General features: G+C 37.2%; 1 protein-coding gene across 2 annotated transcripts in view; it reads right to left on the bottom strand.

Moving 5' to 3' along the window:
* Positions 1 to 9,007: 9,007 nt before the first annotated feature.
* LOC129887421 (double-stranded RNA-binding protein 1-like) overlaps positions 9,008 to 26,969 on the bottom strand; it is a 32,540-nt gene continuing 14,578 nt past the window's right edge. The window contains exons 5-6 of one of the 2 annotated variants that reach the window (XM_055962519.1): positions 11,818 to 11,946; positions 9,008 to 9,653 (exon numbers count right to left, since the gene is read on the bottom strand). In XM_055962519.1, coding sequence (XP_055818494.1) covers positions 9,367 to 9,653; positions 11,818 to 11,946 — 416 coding nt within the window. In that variant the 3' untranslated portion in view covers positions 9,008 to 9,366. Of the gene's footprint in view, positions 9,654 to 10,721; positions 10,809 to 11,817; positions 11,947 to 26,969 lie in introns of those variants that run through there. The other variant, XM_055962520.1, reaches the window with a different exon arrangement.

The following is a 26,969-nucleotide window of genomic DNA, read 5'->3' as shown; positions in this document are numbered from 1 at the left end:
CTACGTCCTTAGTTTACAATCTTCTACTTCGCCTATCGCGACCCAACCCCGTAGGCCGCGACTGGGATCCGACCTGGACCCCCCCTCCATGTACACATATTTATCAGCTGTGGTCATATTGAACTGTAAATAAGGTAATATCATGTAACAAAACCCCACTAGGTGACAACATTTTCATAAATTTGTAGCTTTTTATTGTTTGTGTCACAACATGAAAGGGCACGCAAACCGACAAGGCCGCCATAATGTAATAACATATATTATATATCATGTAGACCAGTTAAATCAAACAGACATACACAACCTACATATACATGTCTGCAGACCTCTAAAAATAATAATGACAACATATGGCGAGACAGGGCCCCCGCCGTACCCCTGAATAAATAAAATGATGATATACATCAGTGGCTAGTGCCAAAACTAGGCTCCTATACAATGAAGCCTCTTCCAGCTGAGCTAAGAGGAATCCTATAATAGAGCTTCTTCCAAACTGGCTGAGCGGAATCTTAAGCTGGCGGACTCCTAAAACCTGTCTCTGTACCTGCGAACATGAACGCAGCCCCCCCTCCCCCGAAGAAAGGGGGGTCAGTACGACATATGTACTGAGTATGTAAAGTACAAAACATCATAAGGAAATTATAGTTACCACAGGGGTGCAGGGGACAAGTATAAAATTTAACAAAGTGTTGTACTTGCACCTTACAAAATAAGGTCATGCATATCATTATCATATATCGTATCTGGCCTACTCGGGGACTCAGTGTAACAAATACATCATTTTATCATTATAGGCGTATGCATACTATTAGCACTGTGGAACGTACAGTCCGATCCATATATATAACAGGTTAGTGCCAAAGAGCGTTCGGCCCGATCTATATATATAACAGGTTAGTACCGAGGAACGTACAGCCCAATCCCTATTCATATAATACATTAGTGCCGAGGAACGTACATCCTGATCCCTATACATATAACACGTTAGTGTCGAGGAACGTACGACCCGATCCCTATACATATAACACGTTAGTGCCGAGGAACGTACGGCCAGATCCCTATACATATAACACGTTAGTGCCGAGGAACGTACAGCCCAATCCCTATACATATAACATGTTAGTGACGAGGAACATATGGCCTGATCCCTATATAATATAATAATTCATATACGTGTACGTAAACCTTGGTAATATATCAGACATCTCCCGAATATCATCATAATATATGTCAAGGAGCCTCTAGGTATAGGAGCTTACACATCTAATCATTATTCAGCATATAAAAGGCTCGACGAATAGGAGTTTAACCACTTTAAGAATCCTAACCTAAAGAAGTGAATACGAGTCACAAGTTATATCTGAAACCAATAAATGGAATCACCTCTAACTCATACCATATATTGCTTCACTTACCTTAAACTGTTTCAAGAGAAGGAAGGGATAGGCTTCACGTGTACTACTTTTTGTCATGTAGAAGACTTACAAGTCCATAACTCGACTATCGCAGGAGTTCGAATATCGAGAAGTGAATAAGATTAACGAACCCTACCCGGGGTTCTATGAATGGAATTATTCTCACAGTACATACCCAATCCACTTAAGACTAAGACATGCCAAAAGAAAATAAAGATAGACTTTACGTACTCCTCACTTCCTAACGTATGGAAGGCTTGAGAAGCCCTAGTTCAAGTACAGTAAGAGTGCTTTCATTAATAAGTAAATAAGGGTTGTGGATTACGCTTGGCATTTATGAATAGATTTATTCTCAAGCTCATATCATTTACTAAACTTGAAGACATGCTAAAAGAAGGGAAAGATAAGCTTTACATACTTATGCCAAAAATATGCCAAGAGAAAGCTTCACATACCTCTTACGGGTTACTCTTTATCACGTTCACCTCGTCGTCCTTTGAACCTATTCAACATGGAAGCAATACGAACATCAATAACTCTTGACTTTTCAGCATCATAAGTTTCACCCAAGTGTTCATAGAACTCATTCTCCCGCTCATCTTCTCGATTAGTTCTTTAGCTAGTTAAGGAGTTAACGAAAATTGGGCAGCACCTCCCCTATAACGTGCCCTATCCGAATTTCCAATTACATCCCTAGTTACTACATCCAACCAACAACAATAACCTGTAGCTCATATACACATAAAACATGGAAACATTACACAACATAAGCTCCAACCAACTTGCTTAACATTACGATACCAAAATAGGGTCTTTAATCTTTATTTCGTAAAATCTTTAACCATACGAAGTGGAGGATCGTGTGGCTGCAACCAGAAGCTCCCACACCTATTTTAGAACACTTTTAAGACCTGCAACACACCACCACACATCTTCATCAGCACCCCACACGCACAACGCCTCATTTCTACTATAATTTAACTATAACGACTCCAATTTAGTTTGTTTCGAATCGTCGAGCATATTTATGGAATTTTTGATATTTCCAGACACTTACACAATGTGTAATACCCTTCATAACAAAACCATAAACCCCAAATTGAAAGGAAAGGTCTTACCTTACCCGAAATTGGCCAAAACTCGCCAAACGAGCCTCGGAAGTTCCTTGTCGTGCTGAAACTTTAGAGGACTGTTTGTATCGCTTCTTCGTTGTCCCAAATTGAAATTTATTGTTATTAAGCACTTTGATATCACCATGGGATACCCTAAATAATTTATTCCAGAACAAAATTGGGCGTTACCCCTCTTCTTGCTCAAACCCGTAGGTCCCTTTCTTGTGCTCCTATCATTTTTCTCTTCTTCTTTCTTACTTTTCTAGGCGTAAAGCTAAAGAGATGATTTCGTAGATATATTAAGATACATATATACATCTCCACGTATTTGAGGAGCACCGTAGATAATTAATTCATGGAGGAAAATTGGAGACTTACCTTTTTTTTCCTTGTTGCCGTAGCTAGTCTCCCTTAGGCTTTAAGATTCTTTCCTTTGGTTTTGGCTAAGTTTTGGATGAAGAACTGAAATAAGAGTCATAAATATACATATATGGGCTACATTAGAAGGTGACATGTGTCATCCCCATAGGGAGACATGTGTCCAACCCTTATTGGACCAACATAACCATGCAACCAATTAGGGGCTGCCACGTGTCCTTAGTGGGGCCCACCCCCAAGTAGGTGGGTCACCTTCTTCCATGTGGCACTTTCCTATTCTGCCACGTGGTGCCTCCTTTTACTTCCACATGTCGTTCTCTCCTCCTCCGTGTGGGTTCGTAATCTCATCTTATTTTAAGAACCTATGTAATCCTTTCTTCGTAAGCTTGGTATGTACTCAAGTGGATTAGGTATGTAAGACTTTCAAGTTAGTAGCTTACGTGGGTAAGTCGAGTCCTACGACTCATTACTTGGCCTCCAACTCCTTCCGACTTCTCATGACCCTAGTTCCAACCTTTCCTACCATAGGGTATCACATTCTCCCTTCCTTAGAGTCATTTGATGGTGTCGTAAATTATCCGACTCACATGATAACTTCTAAGAAGCTTAGGAGACATTCCGAGCTCAAGAGTGTGGGGTGTAGTTGCCATGCCATAGCTGACGAAACCATCAGAATTTTGTTCTAAGCTCATTTTCCTACAGTTATGAGCGATGTCAATTTTTCAAGTTATAAAAGCTCCAAAATAGGGAAACGGGCCAAAAACCCAAATGAATGACCTGGAGACTGAACAATCAGTGCCATCAAGTCATAAATGACTTGGGGTCACTATAGAAACGCTCTAAACGATGAAACAAATGCTTAAATTCAAAAATGACCTGGAGGGTCATTATAAGAAACTAGAGGTTGCTACTAAGATTCTCTTACTAAACCCCACCTCAAGCCTCATTCGGTGCTAAGTCAAATCCCACGAAATAGTTCATATAACATAAGAACATGATCATTTACATATCTTTAGATGATCAAAACATTATTCAGTGGAATAGCTCATTAAAAACCTTTCCTTGATTCACACAAGTGAGAATTGGCCTTTCACAAGTAGAATCCATCATTTCATCATTCTTTCATTCCATAAGACTCCTTATGATCAAAGAAATTGCTTTCATAAACATTCACTTGGAGTCAAGCATTCAATTCAAACTTCATTGGGAATATAGTGAAACTAGGTGGGTTTTATTCAATCAACTTTCAAATCATTTAAACCAATGCTAGAAGCATGTGAGTAACGGAATGCATCATTTAAGACATCTTTAAAACAACCCACCAATACACCTTAAAACCCTTTTCATACTTTCATATAGGACCTTGATAAATCAACCATTCCATGAATTAGGAGTCAATATACTTTAAGATAGATAAATAAACTTCAAATATTCAATGATCCATACATTTAAAATCATAATACGAAAATCCATAAAATTCACAATTTAAAGTGAGCTATTTGGTTTAGAAAAATACTTGGGCTCCATGGGTGGAAGAACCCATGAACGAGACCCGCATACCTTGGTGAACAAAGCCCTAATGCAAGCTTTGAAAGTGAGGACTTGAAGACTTGTGATGAAACCCTAGCTTTTCTTAGTGAAGAAGAAGACCTTGAGGGAAGCTTGAGAGGTTAGGGTTTTGAGTCGTAGAATTTGAGTGAGAATAATGAGTTGGGAAAGGCGTAGGGTCATTCAGATAGATTAGATTCAGTCCCCAAAACGACCACACTTTTCTAATTAAACACAAGAAAAAATCAAAATACCCTTCTTAAAACTGGCCGGACTCAGCTGCACGGAGGACCCATCATGGTCCGTGATCATCACCATGACCCATGGTGGTGTTCTGTGATAACTGACTTACAGGAAAAATCTTGGGGTTTGCAGGGAAAGTTTCAGTACTTCCTCCACGGAGACCTTCACAGTCCGTGGAGGGAAACATGATCCATGAACCACGGACGTGATGCATGACCTGCAGGAGTGACCACCACCGAACCCACCACGGTCTTTGAAGAGCTACACAACCCATGGTGGCCATTCATGGTTTCTTCCTTGGAAATTTTTCTGAGGGCCTTATGGGAGGGGTCACCACAGAGGGCACTATGGTCGTGGTGCTCACCATGGTCTGTGGTCCCTCGTTGTGGTCCCATCCCTGCAGGACTAGGTTTCAGAACCACCACCACGGTGGCTCACCACGAGACGTGATGCGGACCACGACCCATGATGGCCTTCATGGTCATCACCTAGTGCTAGTTTCTATATTTTTCTGGAATTTCAAACTTTATTCTAGGGATGTACAGGGCAAACCGATAAATCGCACCAAACCGACAAACCGAACCAAACCGGAAAAAAAACCCGACTAGTGGTTTGGTTTGACTTGGTTTGGTGTTTGAAAAAAAAACCCGACCATTATAGGGTTGGTTTGGTTTTAACTAAAAAAAGTCAAACCGAACCCAAACCGACCCGATTATAGATATACTACTTTTAAATTATGTTATACATAAAAATATTTATTAAAATGTAATTTATAAATATTTTTTAAAATTTTTTCTTAATTTTTATTTTCTTTCTTACATTTAGATTTGAACTTGAGAAGCCGATTTAAATAATATACAAAAAAAGTTCATCTTATAAAGTTATATTATAAAGTTAAAACTTCAAACAGTGTTCTGCCTCCATCTTATATGTTGATATTTTGTACTAGAACTCTTTTTAAGAAGCATTGCTCTGTGCTTTTTATTAGATACTATGAAAAACCCGAGAAATCCGAAAAAACCCAAAAAACCCAAAAAACCCGAAAAACCGAAAAAAATTGATATCGAAAAACCCGATTTTTATTGGTTTGGTTTGGTTTATAGATTTAATAACCCGATACAAATGGTTTGGTTTGGTTTGTAAAAAATTCGAACCAACCCGGTTCATGTACACCCCTACTTTGTTCCATGTTTTTGGTACTTTCCAACTTCCGGGGTCTTACATTCATTAACTAATAGTTAGGAAAAAGTCTAAAGTTCCCCTACTTAAAAAGTAATCTCGGACAAAATAACACTCCAGGTCTGCAACGCGGACCTTCTTCCTATGTTGGATTTTCAGAACTCCGCTATTCGGAGACATCGCGGACTCTACTATCTCAAAATTATTCCAGATCAAAATTATGTCCCTAAGTCCGCGTCGCAGACTTAGTCCCATATCCACTTTTCAACAGCTTCACTAAAACTTGTATAACCTTTTACTCAGACCTCCAAATGAGGCAAACTTGGAGGTGTTGGAAAGAAGACTCGAAGACTTTTAATTTGGTATGTATGGAAAACCTAATTCTTTATATTTTAGGAGATATGATCTTTTGAAGTTTACCCTTGCATGAACTAATGCGAAAAACTTAACCGGTAGAAAGGTTTTGAACTCAACTTAGTACTAGAGGTCTCTTATGACCCTAAGCCACTTCCAATACACTTCCCACTCATTGTAGTGAACCTTAACACATAAGCACAAGTGGGACACCACCTGCTTCAAGATTATATACTAACGGCGAAAGATTCGGATTTAAAAAGGAAAGTTGTGGGGTGTTACAAGTATTCTTTACATAAGAATATGGAAGATCTTTTTTATCTCTTTGCTTACGCCTAAAAGCAAATCAGTAAAATCTTGTTGATAAATAAAGTTAGCTTCATACACGTTTCTTTCGTGTTCTAATGCATTTCGGATTAGGGATGTTCATCTGTTTGTTGTGATTCCCATGGTACTCTCTAATGAGATCTATTTGGCATTGATGCCTTTCTTTTCTCTGACCGAATCTGAAAGCATATAACTAAATTGTATCTATTGTATGTATATACTATTTAAGTTATGTGTATCTCTTATAATGTAGGTATAATATATAATTGTATCATCTAACTTAGGCTCAACTGGCATCTACGCCCTTCAACTTTGGATATACACAAACAGACAATTAAACTAATATAAAGTTAACCAAGTAGACACGCGTTCAACATGATACTTTAAAACAATTTTTGAAGTTGTTTTAGCAAGCTCAAACGTGTCATTTAGGATGTGTGTGTCTACTTGTTCAACTTTATGATAGTTTAAGTGTCTACTTGTGCATATACAAAATTGAAGGGAATAGATTTCAGTTGACTTCAAGTAAAAGGACACGTTTATATATTATGCCTAAGATATATGTTTCATGTATCTTTATAAAATACTAGTTTAGTGTATGTGCTTTGCATGTATGTATCACGTTAATTATTGTGTGTACGTTATATTATTAAGTACGAAACTTTAAAAAAACTAACGTAAAATTTTGTATATAAAAAATGTCTTAAAGAGGAACATCACTATTAACAATTAATGAAGAAAATTAAATGTAGTGATGGCATGTCTTCATTGATATCAAAAGGGAAAATAACGTTTGTATTGATATACGAAATACACTCTAAACTAAACAAATTACATTATATATGACTATAATATATAACACAATTAGTTTTAAAAAATTATCAATAATAAAATGAATTAAGATAAAACAGAAGATGACAATCTAAAAGATGTGAGAGAAGAAAATTGAAAGTCCTCACGGTTAAGAAAAATAAATTTTTCTCATAATTACACCACTTTCCATATATTTTAGGAGTCCTTAATTATGTACAACACTTTCCATATATTTTAGGAATCCTTAATTATTTATTCTCCTCTTTTCATATATTTTAGGAGTCCTTAAAATATTATAAAAATAATTAACTAATAATTTTTAAAAATAGTAAATGACTATTTTGTCTATTGCAGAATTCTTTAATGAAGGGCAAGAAGTTCATACAACATTGTAGGATCTTCGTGCTTTTAATATAGTATAGATAAGTGATCCAAGCTCGTAATAGTTGATCCAGTAAAACAAATAATACAAATGAAATAGAGTGAATGAATACAAGTGATACAACAGAACGAATGAATATAAGTGAAATAAGAATGAAAAAATAGACGTGATACAAGTTGGTAACAACTAATACTCTAGAGCAAATGAATACAAGTGGAGAGCGTATGAATACAAACTGTTAACAATTGATTCAAGTGTTTTTCAAAGTTGTAACTAGATAGTAGGTGTATTGTATCTGAAATGTTTTTGGCTTATATCTTTTGATGTTGTAGTTAGGTCGTATCCCTAGTTTTTCTAATTTGTATCTAGGATCAAGATCTGATTATAGTAATGGTTGGGGTGATTTTTAAGTGATGATATAAGTGTATCTCATAAAATATAAGTGAGTTCAGTAATATAGAGTAAATTGAGTGAATGGATATAACAAAACTATGAAAAAGGGGCTGAAATACCCTCGAACTATTGCAAATGGTATAAACTATCCTTCATCCACCAATTGGCTCCCAAATATCCCTGTCATCCACCTTTGGTAGGCTCTAATTAGTAATGGGTGAGTTTTTAAATAATTAAATTATAATCAATAGATAATCACCACGTATTTAATAAAATTATTTAAATGATAATTTGTAACAAAAGTAGTCAATATTAGATCCAAAGGTGGATGACGGAGGTATTTGGTATTTGGGAGCCAATAGGTGAATGGAGGATGATTTTATACCATTTCCAATAATCGAGGGTATTTTAGACCCCTTCTCCAATAAAAATAAGAATTTTTTTGATGTTGTAGTTAGGTTGTTTCCCTAGTTTTTCTGGTTTGTGTCTATCCCTATTTTTTCAGGTTTGTATCTAAGATCAAAATCTGATTATAGTAATGGTTGGGTTGATTTTTAAGTAATGATATGTGTATCTCATAAAATATACGTGAGTTCAGTAATACAAACTAAATTGAGTGAGCAGATACAATAAAACTAAGTGAACAAATACAATAAAATTGAGCTAACAAATACAAGAAATTTGAAAAACACATGGCTCCAAAATTTCTAAGAATCGTAATTAGACAAACTATAACTACTACTGATAATTATGGTCAAAATTATATCTATATATGAAATTTCCTCAAAAACCGTTGATGTTTCAACTATTGAAGTAACTATCATTTGATCAATAGCACTCTTTTAGACCGAAACACAAGTATGTGCATGATACCCAAATTGATCTAGCAGATAGATTCAAAAGCAACAATTTGAACCCCCTAGCCACATGAGACATCGGGCTAAAGAGATTTAACAAAAGATACAACAGCAGTGTCCTTGTTTAATCTTGCTTCGTACACCAACATTAGGCTTCCTTCTCACAAATGCTACGGAATGTCAATTTTCATAATAAGGATAACAACATAGTACTTACTCAGAGAATATAGCATAGATTAACTTTCTGTATCTAGGCCACAGGTTTCTATTACACATTTAGTAGTACCAGTAGAGAATTATCGGAATTGAACTTTATCATCAAGATAAGATTCATCAAACAGCATCACAGAGGTGGGTTTCTGCAGTTAGTGATTTCGATTCAACTCTAAGCTAGCAGCAACCCATTTTTCATCGCTGCAAGGCAAAACAGAAGCACCACTAGGAAGCTCCATGTTTGCATTCTGGGGAAAAATGAAAATCTTCTCACTTGAAAAAATACTGGTCCCAGCATGTGTACCAGAATCAGCAGACTCAGCAGCTGCATCAGTTGAATCTGAAGCAGCAGATGAGGCAGCAGGACAACGATCCCTGATAAGGGAATATGTGTTGGGTGCAGTCGAGTATCTGTGTCTTTTTGCATTTGTGTCTGCCTCTGAAGATAAGTGGTCAAATAATGATCAACACATTACATAATACGAATAAACAACTGATGCTGATGATAATTTGGAAGAAACACAAAGTGAATAATATGCTTATATGACCGTGTTGTTTAAGTTGTAAAGACTAAAGCCGGAACCAATATGCATCACTTTCGAGGAGATTGAGTTGGAAGAAATGCAGCTCTTTAGTTCTAAAGAATTAATGTGATTTCAACTTGATGAGACCAACTAAACAGGTTGTCCATATATAGAAATTCCACTATCTTGACCGCAATGATATAGAACCTACTAAAGAAAGCCTCATGCAACCATGTTCTAAGTTAAAGGGCAGCCCGGTGCACTAAAGCTCCCTCTATGCGCAGGGTCCAGAGAACCCTGTTCTAAGTTGTTGCGCAAAGATGTAGAGACACATTGCAATTCCCAACTTGATAGTGTGGCGCATTATTCATCAAACCTATAAGATATTACTTTAGAAAACAGTGTTTTGCTTTGTCCACTGAACTGTTCTCCGTGACTACTTTTGCAGTAATGCATTAAGAAATTATACAGTTCCTTATAGGAGAAAATTATTGAATTGTGTATCTACATTATTACACAGAGACCCTATTTATAGACACTATAATGCATTCTTTTACCATGTAGAATTACTATTTACTATTTCTATTCCTATTACTATTCATATTCTTGTTCTAAAACTCCCCCTCAAGCTAGTGCATACAAGTCATATGTACCTAGCTTGTTACAAATGTAATTAATACGAGGACCGATGAGGAGCTTGGTGAGATATCTGCAAGTTGATCACTCGACTTCACAAAATTGACAGTCAATCTCAATGTGCTCAGTCTTCTCATGAAATACTAAATTTGATGCATAATGCTAGTCAATCACAATGTGTTTGGTCTTCGCATGAAATACTGGATTTGATGCATAATTTCGATATAAAACAGAGTGATAAATTCCTTAATTGCATTATTGAACATTCCAAACCAAGCTTGAGAAGACTGTTTCAGACCATAAAGTGACTTACACAATCGACATATAAGGCCATCAGACCCCCTCTTCCCCCCCCCCCCCCGAGCAACAAAACTAGATGGTTGCTCCATGTAGACTTCTTCATAATGCAGCGGTTATCGGAAAGTGCTCAAAACCTGATATAAACTATATGGATCATCTTTGAATCAATAGACGAGTCGACAATAAACAACAAAGTCACAGAAAAACTGGTCAGAACATACTCATGCGTCAGAGTATTAGATTTGATGGCTAAAAGTGGTCACAATCCGAAAAAAAATTATATGGGTAGGGTCGGATTGATGGCACGACCCTACTGCAAAAAGAGAAATTATATGGATAGGGCTGGAATAATGACAAGACCCTACACAAATAAGAAAGTAGTAACCAGAAAGATGGCAAGGTGCTACACGAATTGGATATGAAAAAGTAGTCACCGAAAAGATGGCACAGTGCTGCACAAATTAAATATAAAAAAGTAGTCATTGGAAAGATGGCACGATGCAACACAAACAATGACAGATATGGGGTTGATACAAAACAGCCCTAGAAAGTCACCGAAAATTGACGTATAGTAACCTGTCTGACTGAATTTTCTTCCCTTGAATATGAGATTCATACATATATCATTGACCCCACTTTTGTTAACATAACCATTGGCCAGACGGGTGGCATATATGAGTAATAGCCGTCCGCCGGCAGTGGAAGCTCTTTGATTCTCTACCAATATCGTAGAAGCTCTGATTCCATGTGAGAAATATATGAGAAAAGTATTATTGAATTGTGTATCTACATTATTACATAGAGACCCTATTTATAGACCCTACAATACAATCATTTACCAAGTAGGATACTATTTACTATTTCTATTCCTATTATTATTCATATTCCTATTCTTATTCTAAGTAGGATTGTATATACCTATACCTATTCCTATTCTAACATCAGCAATACTCAGTTTAGTTCTATCAGCAATCTTAACAATGTCTTCTCCTTTTTAATACATGACAGTGGCACAGCTGGAACCTGTGACACCTATATATTTAGTTCAATTAAGAGCCTCCACATACAAGAAAGATATCACACAAAGCAGAAAATGTTAAAGTAAAAAGATGGTGTCAAGGGGTTGCAGACTTCAGAAAGCACCTTCAGTTTGCAAACTTAGTTCTTCAATTATCAATTTGGTCTTCTGCTGAACAACTAGTTGTGAAACATCAGCAACAGCACATTCCGAGCTGGATGGAAGGACCCGAAGAGGTTCATCTAGTTGACCACCTGTAACACAAAAGTATGAAATTGCACACTTGACTTAGAACTTGCCAATGATACCAACCCTTCCAAGGTTAATAATGTTGGTTTCGAAGAGAATCAAAACATATTTTCTTTAGGTTGAAGTGGTTTCATCGAAAAAACTTAGACAAGAATAATTCACCTGATAATTGAGCATAAATATTTGAAAAATGCAGTATAATTGAATTGCGAAGTGGGAAAATATATCTTTTTATGAAATAAGCCAAAGATGTTCCAATGAAATGATAAGTTGATTAGAAGGAAATCACCTCTGAAACATCGATTTATATACTTGTGGATTACTTCTAAAATAAAATTGATTCACCAACTCTCTAACGCTCTGTTAGACAATTGGCATTTTTTGAACTTCCAGCTTATTCTTTTTTACTTTTTTTTACTTAGTTTCAGTTTCGTGCTTCCCTATTTTCTAGCTAGACTTAGTCAACTTTAGTTGCTTAATTTTCTCACCTTAGTGGCCCTTTTATGACTGTTAGTGGCACATGTATTTTTCCAGTTTTTCATCCACTTTGTAAATGGCAACTAGATAGGAAATGGTTAGCTTTTTCCTTGTATAAATTTAGAACTTCTGCAAGTTAATGAAATGGCTGGAATTTCATAAGTTCACTCTGTTTTTATAATTCAATTCAGTTTCTTGGAGTGTTTCTGTTTTAACAGTGGTATCAGAGCCTCTGTTGATCTTATAGGACCAAAAAGTTTTTAACTTACAGCACAAATGGCATCCAACAACCTACCTTTAAATCCACCACACTTTCACCGGTGAAAATTACCAAATTTGGTCTGTGAAGATGCAAGCTTTTCTGTAAGCCTATGAACTTTGGGAAACTGTGACGGAAGATAAACCAATTGCTGCTCTACCAGCAAATCCTACCTTGGCTCAGATCAAATCCAACAGCAAAGAGAAGGCAAAGAAATGTAAAGCCAAGTCGTTCATGCAGAATGTTGTGGCAGATTCCACATTCTATAGAATCATGGCTTGTAAAACAGCAAAAGAGGCTTGGGATAAGTTGAAATAAGAATTTCAAGGCAGTGATAGAACACGTTAAATGCAAGCGTTGAACCTGAAAAGAGAGTTTGAGTCCCTAAATATTCAGGAAGATGAAACAAAAAGTAAGTATGCTGATCGAATCTCCTTAATTGTTAATAACATTAGACTTCTTGGTGAAGAATTTACAGACAAACAGATTGTGGAGAAAGTTCTTGTGACTCTTCCTGAGAGGTTTGAATCTAAGATTTCCTTACTTGAAGAATCCAAGGACAAGAGCAAACTCTCATTAGGTGAACTAATGAGTGCTCTTCAAGCACAAGAGCAAAGAAGGACAATGAGACGGGACAAATTCACTGAAAGAGCTCTCTGTACAAAAGCAAAATTTTGCTAAAGGAAAGCAACAGTTCAACCAAAAGAACAAGGGCAAGCATGATGGAGGAAACAATAGTGTAGATGTGAAGCAGAAGTTCCCTCCATGCAAACATTGCAAAAAAACTACACATCTAGAGAAGTACTGTTGGTGGAGGGTCGATGCTATGTGGCAACTGTAAGCAGACGGGGCACATATCCAAGGTTTGCAAATCAAGAACAAAGGCCTATGGAGCTTTGCAAGCACAAGTAGCAGAAGCTGCAGATGCACATGAGGAGCAACTCTTTGCAGTTTCATACTTTTCAATCAATGAATCCTCTGATTCGTGGCTTCTTGAGAGTGGTTGCACACATCACTTGTGCAATGATGTTGAAATGTTCAAATTCCTTGATGATACTTACAAATCCAAAGTAAAAGTGGGAAATGGTGAGGCTGTAGAAGTCAAAGGCAGAGGTACAGTGTCTATCTCAACAATATCAGGTGTCAAAACTATTCCTGATGTTTTGTAGACACCTATATGAGTCAAAATTTGTTGAATGTTGAACAAATGCTTGAAAATGATTATTCTCTGCATCTTAACAATCTGGAATGTGTTGTTTCTGACCCTTTTGGAGTAAAATCATTTTGTGTTAAGATGAGCAACAAAATGTTTTCAGTTGATTGGGAGAAAATAACTAAGCAGGCTTACACTATTACTTCAAAAACATGTACAAACCTATGGAACAAAAGGTTTGGTCACTTCAATCTGAGAAGCATCGCAGAAATGAAAAAGGAGCTAGTGGAAAATATGCCTGAATTTACTTTCTAATGCTCAAGTTTGTGAAACCTGTCAGCAGGGAAAGCAAACAAAATTGCCATTTCAAGCAAATCAAGTATGGAGATCTAGCAAGAAACTTCAGCTCATTCATACGGATGTTTGCGGCCTAATGAAAACAGATTCCTTGAATGGTAACAAATATTTTCTCCTCTTTATTGATGACTACACCAGAATGTGTTGGGTTTATTTCATTAGACTGCAGAGTGAAGTCTTTGATGTTTTTAAACAATTTAAAGCTTTAGTGGAAAATCAATGTAATCTCAGTATTAAAACTTTTAAGGTCTGACAATGGAGAAGAATATACTTCTTCTCAGTTTGTGGAGTTTTGTAATAGCACAGGTAGTGAACGCCAATTAACATTACCGTACACTCCACAACAAAATGGCGTGTCTGAAAGGAAGAACAGGACAGTAATGGAGATGGCCAGGTGTATTTTACTTGAAAGAAAGATCCCAAATCAGTTTTGGGCAGAGTCAGTCAATACCTCGGTATATTTGCTGAACAGATTGCCTACAAAGGCCTTGCAGGAAATGACTCCATATGAAGCTTGGTATGGAAACAAACCATCAGTACACCATCTCAGAATCTTTGGGTGTATATGTTATTATCAAGTTCCGAAAACAAAGAGGAGTAAGCTGGACAACAAGGCTCAGAAGGGCATATTTATGGGCTATAGTTCATCCAAAGGATACAGGATTTTCTGTTTGAAAAAAGAAAAACTAATTCTCAGGCGAGAACTGAAGTTTGATGCAGCAGCTGCTTGGGATTGGAAAAATCAGAAGACCTCTTTTTCTGATTTATATTTAAAAGAGCAGCCTCAACTTGCGGAAGATGAACTAGTGGATGACTTACCAGTGCAGGGGCACCCGAACCTTAAAAGATGTCTATCATCGGTGTAATATGGTCATCTCTGAATCAACAAGCTATGCTGAAGCACAAGATTCTCAAGCATGGAGGAGAGCTATGCAAGCTGAACTAGACATGATCGAGAAGAATGGAACTTGGCAGCTCATTGACAGGCCTAGAAATTGCAAGGTGATTGGTGTAAAATGGATTTTCAAGACAAAACTCAATCCTGATGGAACAATTTGCAAACATAAGGCTAGATTGGTTGTGAAGAGATATGCACAACAATATGGTGTGGATTACCAGGAAGCATTTTCTCCAGTAGCAAGGTATGACAAAATCAAGCTTATTCTTGCATTTGCATCTCATAGTTCCTAGCAGGTTCATCAGCTTGATGTCAAATCGGCTTTTTTTGAATGGTTTTCTTGCTGAAGAGATAGAGCAACCTGATGGTTTCTCAATTCCTGGAAAAGAGGATCAAGTTTATCTCTTGACGAAGGCGTTGTATGGACTAAAACAAGCCCCAAGGGAATGGTATGAGAGGATGGACAATCATCTCATCCAACTTGGCTTTAGTAGAAGTCAAAGTGAAGCTACGTTGTATGTGAAAGCCACTGGTGGTGAGTCCTTAATTGTCTCAATTTATGTGGATGACATGCTTGTGACAGGAAGCAAAATTGAACTAATCCAAAGGTTCAAGGATGAAATGGAGGAAGTCTTTGAAATGACTGATCTTGGAAGTGTTGCAGTCCAGTGATGGAGTTCTTATATGCCAGCAGAAATACATTTCAGATATCCTAAACAGGTTCAAAATGCAAGACTGCAAACCTGTGAGTACTCCAATCTCTACTGGTGTGAAGCTTGGCAAGGATGAGGATTCCGAAAAAGTGGCTGATAGTATGTATAAAAGCTTAATTGGCAGCCTTCTATATCTAACCGCAAGCAGACTTAGACATTCTATTTGTTGTAAGTTTGCTCTCTAGGTTCATGCATTCGCCTAGAGACACACACTACACAGCGGCTAAAAGAGTGTTAAGGTATATAAAAGGAACCAGCAAGTTTGGAATATTTTTCCCAGCATTTGCCGAAGTGACTATGAATCTGGTCGGTTACTCTGACAGTGATTGGGGTGGCGGCGTTGATGATTCCAGAAGGACTTCTGGATATCTGTTCTGTTTGGGGACAAGTTGTTTTAGTTGGAGCTCTAGGAAACAAGAAACTACAGCTCAATGAATAGCAGAAGCTGAGTACATAGCTGTTGCATCTGCTGTGAACCAAGCTATCTGGCTAAGGAAAATGTTGAAGGACTTGGGCCATGAACAAACTGAAGCTACCAGGATCATTTGTGACAACATTTCAGAAATTTCAATCTCAAAAAATACAGTGTTTCATGGTCGAACTAAGCACATCAAGATCAAGTTTCATTTTATTAGAGAAGTACAGCAATCTAATGAAGTGTTGCCGGTTCATTGCTCATCTGAGAACCAGCTAGCTGACATTTTCACTAAGTCTATGCCAAAGGAAAGGTTTGAAGATCTATGGCAAAGAATTGGTGTTCTACACGAAAATGCCAAGGAAGAGTGTTGAACAATTGGCATTTATTGAACTTCCAGCTTATTGTTTTTTTACTGTTTTTTACTTCGTTTCAGTTTAGTGATTCCCTATTTTCTAGCTAGCCTTGGTCAACTCTAGTTAGTTAATTTTCTGAAGTTAGTGGCCCTTTTATGGCTGTTAGTGGCACATGTTTTTTTCAGTTTTTCATCCACTTTGTAAGTAGCTACTAGATAGGAAATGGTTAGCATTTTCCTTGTATAAATTTAGAACTTCTGCAAGTTAATGAAATGGCTAGAATTTCATAAGTTCACTCTGTTTTTATAATTCAATTCAATTTCTTGGAGTGTTTCTGTTTTAACACGCTCCTACTTGTACGAGTAAAAATAGATGGATAGGAGTAGCCATATTTCTCCTAGTAAAATGGCCAGCACTGATGTTGTTTAAACTTTCATATTCAACTTAGCATCTTTTGGCCGTTGGTTTCTTTTTTCGAACCGCCTTGTAATGCTTTTACTTGAGCAGAGGGTTATATAATCTCTCTATCTCCCAAGATAGGGGTAAGGTCTGCGTACACATAACGCACTACCCTTCCCAGACCACTTGTGGAATTACACCAAGTATGTTGTTGTTGTAGACAACTTAGTATTTTTTTGAGAGTAGAGTCAACATAGTATTCAACAACTTTAGTCTCCAGAACCACAAAATCTAAATGACAATGGTATTTCAATATTTTCTGATTAAACTAGGACAATATGTGGTCATTCTCAACGAGAAATTCTTGGATGTGAAAGAAAAACAATTTTGCTTATTGAAAAAATAAGCTTTAAGTAATACAACATTCCCAGTAAATCCCACATAGTGTGATTTGGATAAACTTTAAGTAATAATTAAAGAAATATCTTTTATCAGTTATCAATCCTCTACTTTAAGTGATTTTCTTTTTCTTTTATCTTATCTCAAAGCTACAGGAGTAAGAGTTAAAAATGATACAACTATCATTTTTCTAAGTTTAACAATCTTACTGTACACCTGAAAATGGCTGATGATGCAAGTACTGACCCCACTTTGTAAGAGTTAAAATGATGCAACTATCATTTTTCTTGAAGTTCAACAATCTTCGTGTACAATATTGCTTTTGCAATATTGTGAGTAAACAGACAAGGAATTGAAAAAAAACTAATCTCATATAATGATGTAAAAGCAATCAGTATCTTGTTCACATCATTCCCAAACAAAACGACATTATCACATATTTTTTCATGCAGATGTAGCCAAGTTCAAGAAGTGGCAGCTCATGGGCACAGACTAGATTCAAACTAAAATGAAGAGGCAATGATGGAACTTTTGGTGCTAATAAATTCAATTAATTATTCACGGATCTGCAATAGGATGAAGTACATAACGGGATAGTAAGCCTATAGCCAACACAGTTCAGGTCAAAAATGATTTAGATATTGAAAGTGTGAATTCTCTGAAGGATAGGAGAAGATAGAGAAACATCAGTGGCATTAGAGAATCTGTCTGACAGTGTAAACTATGGAATAGTACATGGGAATCAAGAGAACATGTAACTCAAAAACAACAACCTTATTGATCCTACAGAAGGAAACAAAAGGAACACGCAACATCTATATATGTGTGTGGTGTGTGTGTTGGTCCTATGCCACTTTTTGAGATCTTAGATCTATCCATTTAATTTCAACTGGTGGAGCGATTGCAAGTTATGCATAAAGGTGAGACATGCAACCACCCCATTTAAAGGTTTCTTCCAGAGTTTACCAACCATCAATAATTAGAACATCTATAAATGTCCAAAGTTTCAACTGGAAAAGGGTCCTATGTAACTGTCTACAGAAAATAGCAGAATCCATTGTCTCCTGAATGTATAGTGAGTCGGTCGAATTCTAGTAGTTGGTTCTCCTTGCCTTTATTTTCATTTTTTCCCTGGGGGAGAGGGGCAATCCATAAATTTATGCTAATCGTTAGAATCTTTGCGAATATTCTAGAAAATATGTAAATATAGTAGGTAGCTTAATTTACTCCTATTGTAATAAGGTATTGATTTCCTTTTTACAACATGGCATAGTTATTTAAACCCCAAAAGCTACAACAACAACAACATACCCAGTGTAGTCCCACACAATGGGGTCTAGGGAGGGTAGAGTGTACCCAGGTCTTACCTCTACCTTAGAAGTGAGGTAGAGAGGTTATTTTTGATAGACCCCCGGCTCAAGACAAAAACAGTCTAGAAAAAGATATAACGGAAGTATAAGAGAAAATAGATAGTAACAAAACAGTTTTACAACAAAATAATATGAAAAACCCCAATAGCTACAAAACGAAAAAAAAACAGCTTGAGGGAATAATCAAGTTGAATTATGACTCAAACTCTTTTCTTTCTCACACGGTGTCAGAGCAATTAGTGAGACAATAATTAGAAGACAATGAATTTCTGGTAACTGACATCGTTATTCTGAGTTACCTCTCTCCAAGGGTATTGTGCATATAGCAGTACCACCAATAGGATTGGAAACCTCATGCAACCCTACCCAAGAAATCTGTTGTGGGTTGGGTCCCTCACACCCACCACCAGATTCATCTCTCCGGCATCACGCGCCGACGCATGCAGAGCTTTCCGGCAGGTTTCTCTTTTCCAGTAGGCTTGCTTCTTCATTCCGAGGCTGACTATATATCTTCCTTATGATTCCGACCATGGTTACCAGATCTGATTTCCGATGACTCCAACCAGATTTTCCAGCACCTGCAACTAGTTTTTCTAAACCAGACAGTTCTAGCCCAGGCAGGTTCACTCCGGTAACATCTACATCATCATATACTTGATATTTGGTAAAATGACCATGGCTTCCAGCAGTTCGAACCATTTCATCACTACTGAACACTTAACATCTCTTTTGCTTAACATCTAGGCTTTTTTTTGGAGAACTGGTAAGTTGTATTCCTCAACATGGACATGCTAGAGACCTCCAAGAAACTATGGACGCTTGTAGCCTAAGACCAATTACAGAGACCCTAAAAGCTCTACTAACTGATCAGCTTCCTCTGCATCTACTTCCTTACACAAAAAATAAAGTTTATAATACAACTCCACTTAATTTTCTGGGTATGATTAAAAGTTTATAATCCAAATCAGGAATTGTCATTCCAAAGAGGAAGTGTGCAGTTGATATTCTTGAAGAGACAGGGACAACGGATTATAGGCCTATTGATACTCCAATGATCTAAATGTTAAGCTCCTATCGGGTCAATACTCAAGGAGAGCCTCTTAGTGATCCATGAAGATATAGGAGGCTGGTACGATCGTTGAATTATGTCATTGTAACTCGACCTGAAATTACCTTCCCGATTGGTGTATTAAATCATTTTTTGGATTCTCCTTGTGACAGTCATTGGAATAAGATATTCGCATTCTATGATACATAAAACCTGCTCCAATTAAAGGATTACTTCACAAACACCGAGGACATGAGAAAATTGTTGGATATACATAGTGTAGGCAGCCCTCTTATGAAAGATCAACTTCTGGATACTATGTTCTAGTTGGGAGAAATTTCTATCTAGGAAAACAAGAAATAAAATGTGGTAGCTAGATCGAGTTGCAGAAGCGGAATAACAGGCTATAGCACCGGACACATGTGACTCATATGGATCAAGTAACTACTGAAGGAGTTGAAATTTAGAGAGAGAAAAAAAATTGTGCACTATAATGAGGTTGCACGTCACATTGCATCGAATTCAATATTTTATAAGAGGAGCGATCACATAGAGACTGATTATCATTTTAGAAAGAAAGTGCTCTTAGGAGACATCGTCACAAAGTTAGTGTAGGCAGCCCTCTTATAAAGATCAACTTCTGGATACTATGTTCTAGTTGGGAGAAATTTCTATCTAGGAAAACAAGAAATAAAATGTGGTAGCTAGATCGAGTTGCAGAAGCGGAATAACAGGCTATAGCACTGGACACATGTGACTCATATGGATCAAGTAACTACTGAAGGAGTTGAAATTTAGAGAGAGAAAAAAAATTGTGCACTATAATGAGGTTGCACGTCACATTGCATCGAATTCAATATTTTATAAGAGGAGCGATCACATAGAGACTGATTATCATTTTAGAAAGAAAGTGCTCTTAGGAGACATCGTCACAAAGTTAGTGTAGGCAGCCCTCTTATAAAGATCAACTTCTGGATACTATGTTCTAGTTGGGAGAAATTTCTATCTAGGAAAACAAGAAATAAAATGTGGTAGCTAGATCGAGTTGCAGAAGCGGAATAACAGGCTATAGCACCGGACACATGTGACTCATATGGATCAAGTAACTACTGAAGGAGTTGAAATTTAGAGAGAGAAAAAAAAATTGTGCACTATAATGAGGTTGCACGTCACATTGCATCGAATTCAATATTTTATAAGAGGAGCGATCACATAGAGACTGATTATCATTTTAGAAAGAAAGTGCTCTTAGGAGACATCGTCACAAAGGTAGTGTAGGCAGCCCTCTTATAAAGATCAACTTCTGGATACTATGTTCTAGTTGGGAGAAATTTCTATCTAGGAAAACAAGAAATAAAATGTGGTAGCTAGATCGAGTTGCAGAAGCGGAATAACAGGCTATAGCACCGGACACATGTGACTCATATGGATCAAGTAACTACTGAAGGAGTTGAAATTTACAGAGAGAAAAAAAATTGTGCACTATAATGAGGTTGCACGTCACATTGCATCGAATTCAATATTTTATAAGAGGAGCGATCACATAGAGACTGATTATCATTTTAGAAAGAAAGTGCTCTTAGGAGACATCGTCACAAAGTTAGTGTAGGCAGCCCTCTTATAAAGATCAACTTCTGGATACTATGTTTTAGTTGGGAGAAATTTCTATCTAGGAAAACAAGAAATAAAATGTGGTAGCTAGATCGAGTTGCAGAAGCGGAATAACAGGCTATAGCACCGGACACATGTGACTCATATGGATCAAGTAACTACTGAAGGAGTTGAAATTTAGAGAGAGAGAAAAAATTGTGCACTATAATGAGGTTGCACGTCACATTGCATCGAATTCAATATTTTATAAGAGGAGCGATCACATAGAGACTGATTATCATTTTAGAAAGAAAGTGCTCTTAGGAGACATCGTCACAAAGTTAGTGTAGGCAGCCCTCTTATAAAGATCAACTTCTGGATACTATGTTCTAGTTGGGAGAAATTTCTATCTAGGAAAACAAGAAATAAAATGTGGTAGCTAGATCGAGTTGCAGAAGCGGAATAACAGGCTATAGCACCGGACACATGTGACTCATATGGATCAAGTAACTACTGAAGGAGTTGAAATTTAGAGAGAGAAAAAAAAAATGTGCACTATAATGAGTTTGCACGTCACATTGCATCGAATTCAATATTTTATAAGAGGAGCGATCACATAGAGACTGATTATCATTTTAGAAAGAAAGTGCTCTTAGGAGACATCGTCACAAAGTTCGTGCAGTCAAATGATCAGCTTGCACGGGCCGGGTGGGTCCAGGGTCTTTACCAACTTATTTAGCTCTTAAAGCATGAATTGTTTCCTTGTTTTAATGTTATTTAAAGGAATTTCATGCCATTGTTCTCTTGTATACAGTGATTTCTTGGAAATGAAAATAATGAAGGATTGGAACTGAAAGCAATCTTTTCAAGATCGGCAAAGAGCATGCCTGCCACAAAAGAGCACATGCGTAACGCAGGTGTAACACACCTGGAAGGAGGAGTCACTGGACTGCTTACATGCGTGCCGCAAGACAGCACCTGCCTCTAGCAGGTTCTAGCACAGGAAGACTTACTCAAGTCTGTGATCAAGAATGCTGAGCCACCTGCGTGCTGCATGTTGGGCATGCGAAACGAAGGTGCAGGGGCAAGTCAGATGACGGAAATTTGAAGGGCAAATTCGTACATTAAAAATGACATACTTTGGAAGCTTCCAAGGTCATTTTGGAGATCTGTCCAAAACTAGAAAACATTATTCTTCCCCAAATGGGTTATTGACATAGTGGGGAATCCAAGTATTGAATAGAGTACCTTCATAGCTTCCTTTTCAAAGAAGAAAACTCCATTGTTGCTGAAACTCAAGCTTGTAATTGACTATATCTGCTCATTATGAATGCAATTGAGGAATTCAACCTTGGTATAATCCCATTTCTTTTATTATGAGTAGCTAAACTCTTTTATAGGGGTGTGTATGCACGATGGGCGTTTAGATTTGATTGGATAGTGACTAATTGGTCTTGGAATTGATTGTAATGCATGGATCTATTGCTGTCTTCAAGTTTTAATCTAAAAATTAATGGTTGCTAACAATAATTGAACTCTCTAATTTTACTTTTTCTTCAGAAAGGGAAGTGGAATTGAGTAAGGCTTCAATGATGTGGACTTGACGTTTAATCAACAGAGAATCTAAATCTGATTAAACTCTCATTTAAGGACTTGAGCTAGAGATAGTTTATGCTTGCTCAAGCTAATGTTTGGTGGGTTGTATGGCATGGTTTTGGGGTTCGGGAGAACCCAAAACAAACATATTCATTGGGTCGAAAGAATTTTGAATGTAAGTAAAGCCATATTCTATCCATGTGGTAATTTATTCTAAGATAAATTAGTCAATACTTATCAAATCGATATCCCATCGAATGCATAGTTGCACACCTCTAGTTACTCCAAATCTTGTCGAAACAACAATCGTGTTACGTTTTGATCTTTAAATCGGAAGTAATTCCCTTGTTACAAGCAAATCCGCCCATTTATATTTATTGTGTTACAATGTGCTTGTTTGTGTGAGTTGACAAACAAATTCTAGTAAATTCTTTTCGTCAATCCTTGTGTAACACCCCGAAGTATTCTGACTTAGATCAGTCCCGAAGAACCTAGAAAAAAGTTGAGTTTATGCATCAAGAGCTGTCCACGGGTGCCACCTACGGGTCGTAGACACTTCTACGGATCATAGGAGGGCCTCATAAGGCCCTCTTAGACTTAGTGAAATTTTAGTTGATTGAGACCCTTCTACGAAGGGCTTCTACGGCCTGTAGAACCTTTTATGAACCGTAGAAAGCGTCTGTAGAAGAAGCCCTAAGGCACAATCGAAGATCCTTTCTACGAGCTCCTTTCTACGACCTGTCGAAGAGTCTTCGACCCATAGAAGGTGTCTGTAAACCCATCTTGCAGTTTCCAGTAGCCACAAAAAAGTGTACTCAGCCCTACGACTAGGGTCTACGACCCGTAGAAGGGTCCGTAGAGCCAAATCTCCAAGAACCCCAGTGCTCTTCTACAAACACCTTGTACGACCCGTAGAGGGGTATATGACCCATAGAAAGGGTTCGTAAACCCAACATGGCAATTTCCAATAAGTCCAATCTACACACAAAGTTTCCACGAGGGGTCTTCTACGGCATGTAGGAGTTCCTATGGTCCGTAGGTCGACCCATAGACGGCTAAAGACAATTTTTAATGAGGGTTAGTTTAGTCTTTTCCCACCCTTTCCAAACCAAAACCCTGATGCTTTGGGACTAAATTAGACCCCTTAACAGTACCCTACGTGTCTTTTCTCTCATTAACACTTAAAAGATTTAGAGCAAGGTTTAGAGAGGAGAAAAAGCTAGGTTTCAAGCGTATTAATCAAGTTCTTTGATTTTCGCCAAGAACATCGTTCTTTTAGGTATGTAAGGCTAATCATAGCGATGGACTAAGTCCGTCCTCGTGCTCTACATCTAAATTCCATTCTTTTGAGTTCAAGCTTGATTTTAATCCTATTATATCGAGTTTTCGAGTGAGTTATGATATCTTTCATTGAGTTTCCTATATATTATTGATATTGCGATTATTCCCATAATTCAATTCTTGAAGTTGCCGGTCATGTTTACATTCCCATGAGCCCTAGTTGAGTATTTACAATCGCTTTTACTATGCATTGTTTTGAGTTGAAGAACAATATATTTTCATGTCTTGATTGAGCAAAGAGTTTTGAGTACATTATATTCCTTGAGTTATAATACTTTACATTACTGATTATGCATGATTTTACAAGTCTAAATGAGCTAGAGTATTGAGCATAAATGATGCTTTTGAGAAAGAGTTTGAGGAAACACGAATAGTCCTAAATATATTTTGATTTTTAAAAGAGAAAGTATAAGAGTTGAGAAACGAGTTTGAGCTTATCAAAATAAAGTCCAATGAGACTAAATGAGATATATTTTGAATGTTTTCACTCATCTGAGTATATGAGCATAAAATTACATATTTTTGGGAGTAGTACTGAGCACCGATTTGAGTAAAAGTTTAGATAACTCAAACCTCAAACTACATAGCCAGCATAGGATAGGATCGTGTCGTTGGTTCGGACGTCTCCTCATTTCAGTCCCTGATACGGCCTTCATATGGATCCATGAGTTGAGTTTGCATCCGTTACTCTAGCAAGGTATTGGACGGCTCTGGAAACGAGAGTAGTTCGTTGTATCATCACGATGCGCATAGTGATGGTTTTCGATTAGAGAAACTCCCCCAAAGAGTAAACATTATTTTTATACTGAGTTGCATTCACTTACTTACATTTTGTAAAGCATTGACTTAGTTTCATATTTGTATGCTTTATTTGAGTCGAGTTACTTCAGTATCCATTCAAGTTTAGTATTCAGTGAGTATGTTTCGTTTCAACTATTTTACATACCATACATTCCATGTACTGACGTCTTTCGATGATGCATTGTTTTATGATGCAGATACAGGTGCTAGAGATCTTCAACAGGTGCATCGCTAAAGATCACATTCATCCAGCTTGTTGGTTAGACCTCCTTGCTTTTGGAGGAACTCGTTTAGTTTCTTTATTTCATTATTTTTAGTTCTTGAGGTAGCCGTGAACATGTCCCCGTACCTATCCAGAGTCATTTAGGGGCTTCATAGACAGAGTAGAGGTTTTATTCAATATTTTAGAGATTTATATTTTAAACATTCATTTACTTATATTCAAAGTATTCAGATATGTTATAAGTTTTCTTTTAAGCATTTAAAGTGCTCACCGTTTTTACACTTTCTTTTTCAAGTTAAGTCTTCCGATGAGTAGTTAGCCAGGCCAAGGGTTCGCTTGAAAACCAGCAATGGTTTCCAAGTGTCAACCACACCTAGGGTGTACACTCGGGGAGTGACATCACACCTTAGTGCATTCGACCCCGAATCCAAAGTTGGGTATTGTTTTGCATGCAACCGCTTACATTTCAATTACGAGGTCTAGTTGAGCATTATCATGTCCAATAGCCAGATCGATTACAAGTCATCTCCTAGCATGATTTTCATTTTGTTTCAGGTGTTTCAAAGACATATTCACCAAGTCCCTAGCCAATCCCAAGACAACTTATATATGTAGGAAGTTTGGCACATATAAGTTGTATGCACCACCTTGAGGGGCATCTGTTTGATTCATTGTGAATATTCTAGCATGTATGAAAATAGTAGGTAGCTTAATTTAAGCCTATTATAATTAGGTATTAATGTCTTTTCTTTTAAGAACATGTACACAGTTATTTAAACCAAAATAGCTTGATGAAATCATAATGTTAGTTTTCACTCAAACTCTGGATCTTTCTCAAACTAATAAATCATGATGCAACCTTTATTAACAGACCAGACAATATGTCTCCTACTCCTAGCACCGGTTTCAACTTCATTTGCCCTGATTGCCTGCTTTGCATTATCTTTATAGGTGTTAGAATAGGAATATGAAGCGGAATGTACATAATTTGTTACGTGAAAGGATAGTAATGTAGTGTCCATAAAGATTGTTCAGTGTAAAAATGTAGCCAATGCTTCTTAATAATATTTTCTGAGTCTTTATTCCTGACATGGAATCAGAGCATTGATAAGAACTATCCAGCAAAGAAAACTCAGTCAAGCAGTCGACAAGCATCAAATTTGGGCGACTTCCTACAATTCAGCAGATATTGTTGACTCTTTCAAAGTCTATCAAGCATATGAAGAGTGTGCAAACCCTTCCAAATCCACTTCGCAATTTTCAATCATACATGTCAGTCGGGTTAGACATTTTTGTCATTAAGATATGCAGAAAGTGGAAATTCAAGTTGTATGATTACTTCAGAACCCTAATAAGAGGATCAGAAAATCAAATATCCTGGCCTATAAAGAATCGACGAGGAGGTCGTTTTGGAAGATCTGAACCTAAGTGTCGTTATTGTAATAGGCTTGGTCACACTCGTGAAGTATGTTATTCTCTGCATGGTCGACCACCCACGAATGCTCATGTTTCTCAGACCAACACTACAGATAATCAGCTGGTTATTCATCTGAAGAGGAATATAATGATTTCCCTCAGTATCAAGCAAGTAAACAGACATCTCTATAAGTAGCCTCAGTTACTCAGCCTGATA

Source organism: Solanum dulcamara, chromosome 4 (assembly GCF_947179165.1).
Source record: "Solanum dulcamara chromosome 4, daSolDulc1.2, whole genome shotgun sequence".
Lineage (NCBI taxonomy): Eukaryota > Viridiplantae > Streptophyta > Magnoliopsida > Solanales > Solanaceae > Solanum > Solanum dulcamara.
Note: the sequence above shows the minus strand (reverse complement) of the source record. Positions and strands in the feature narration are given on the sequence as shown.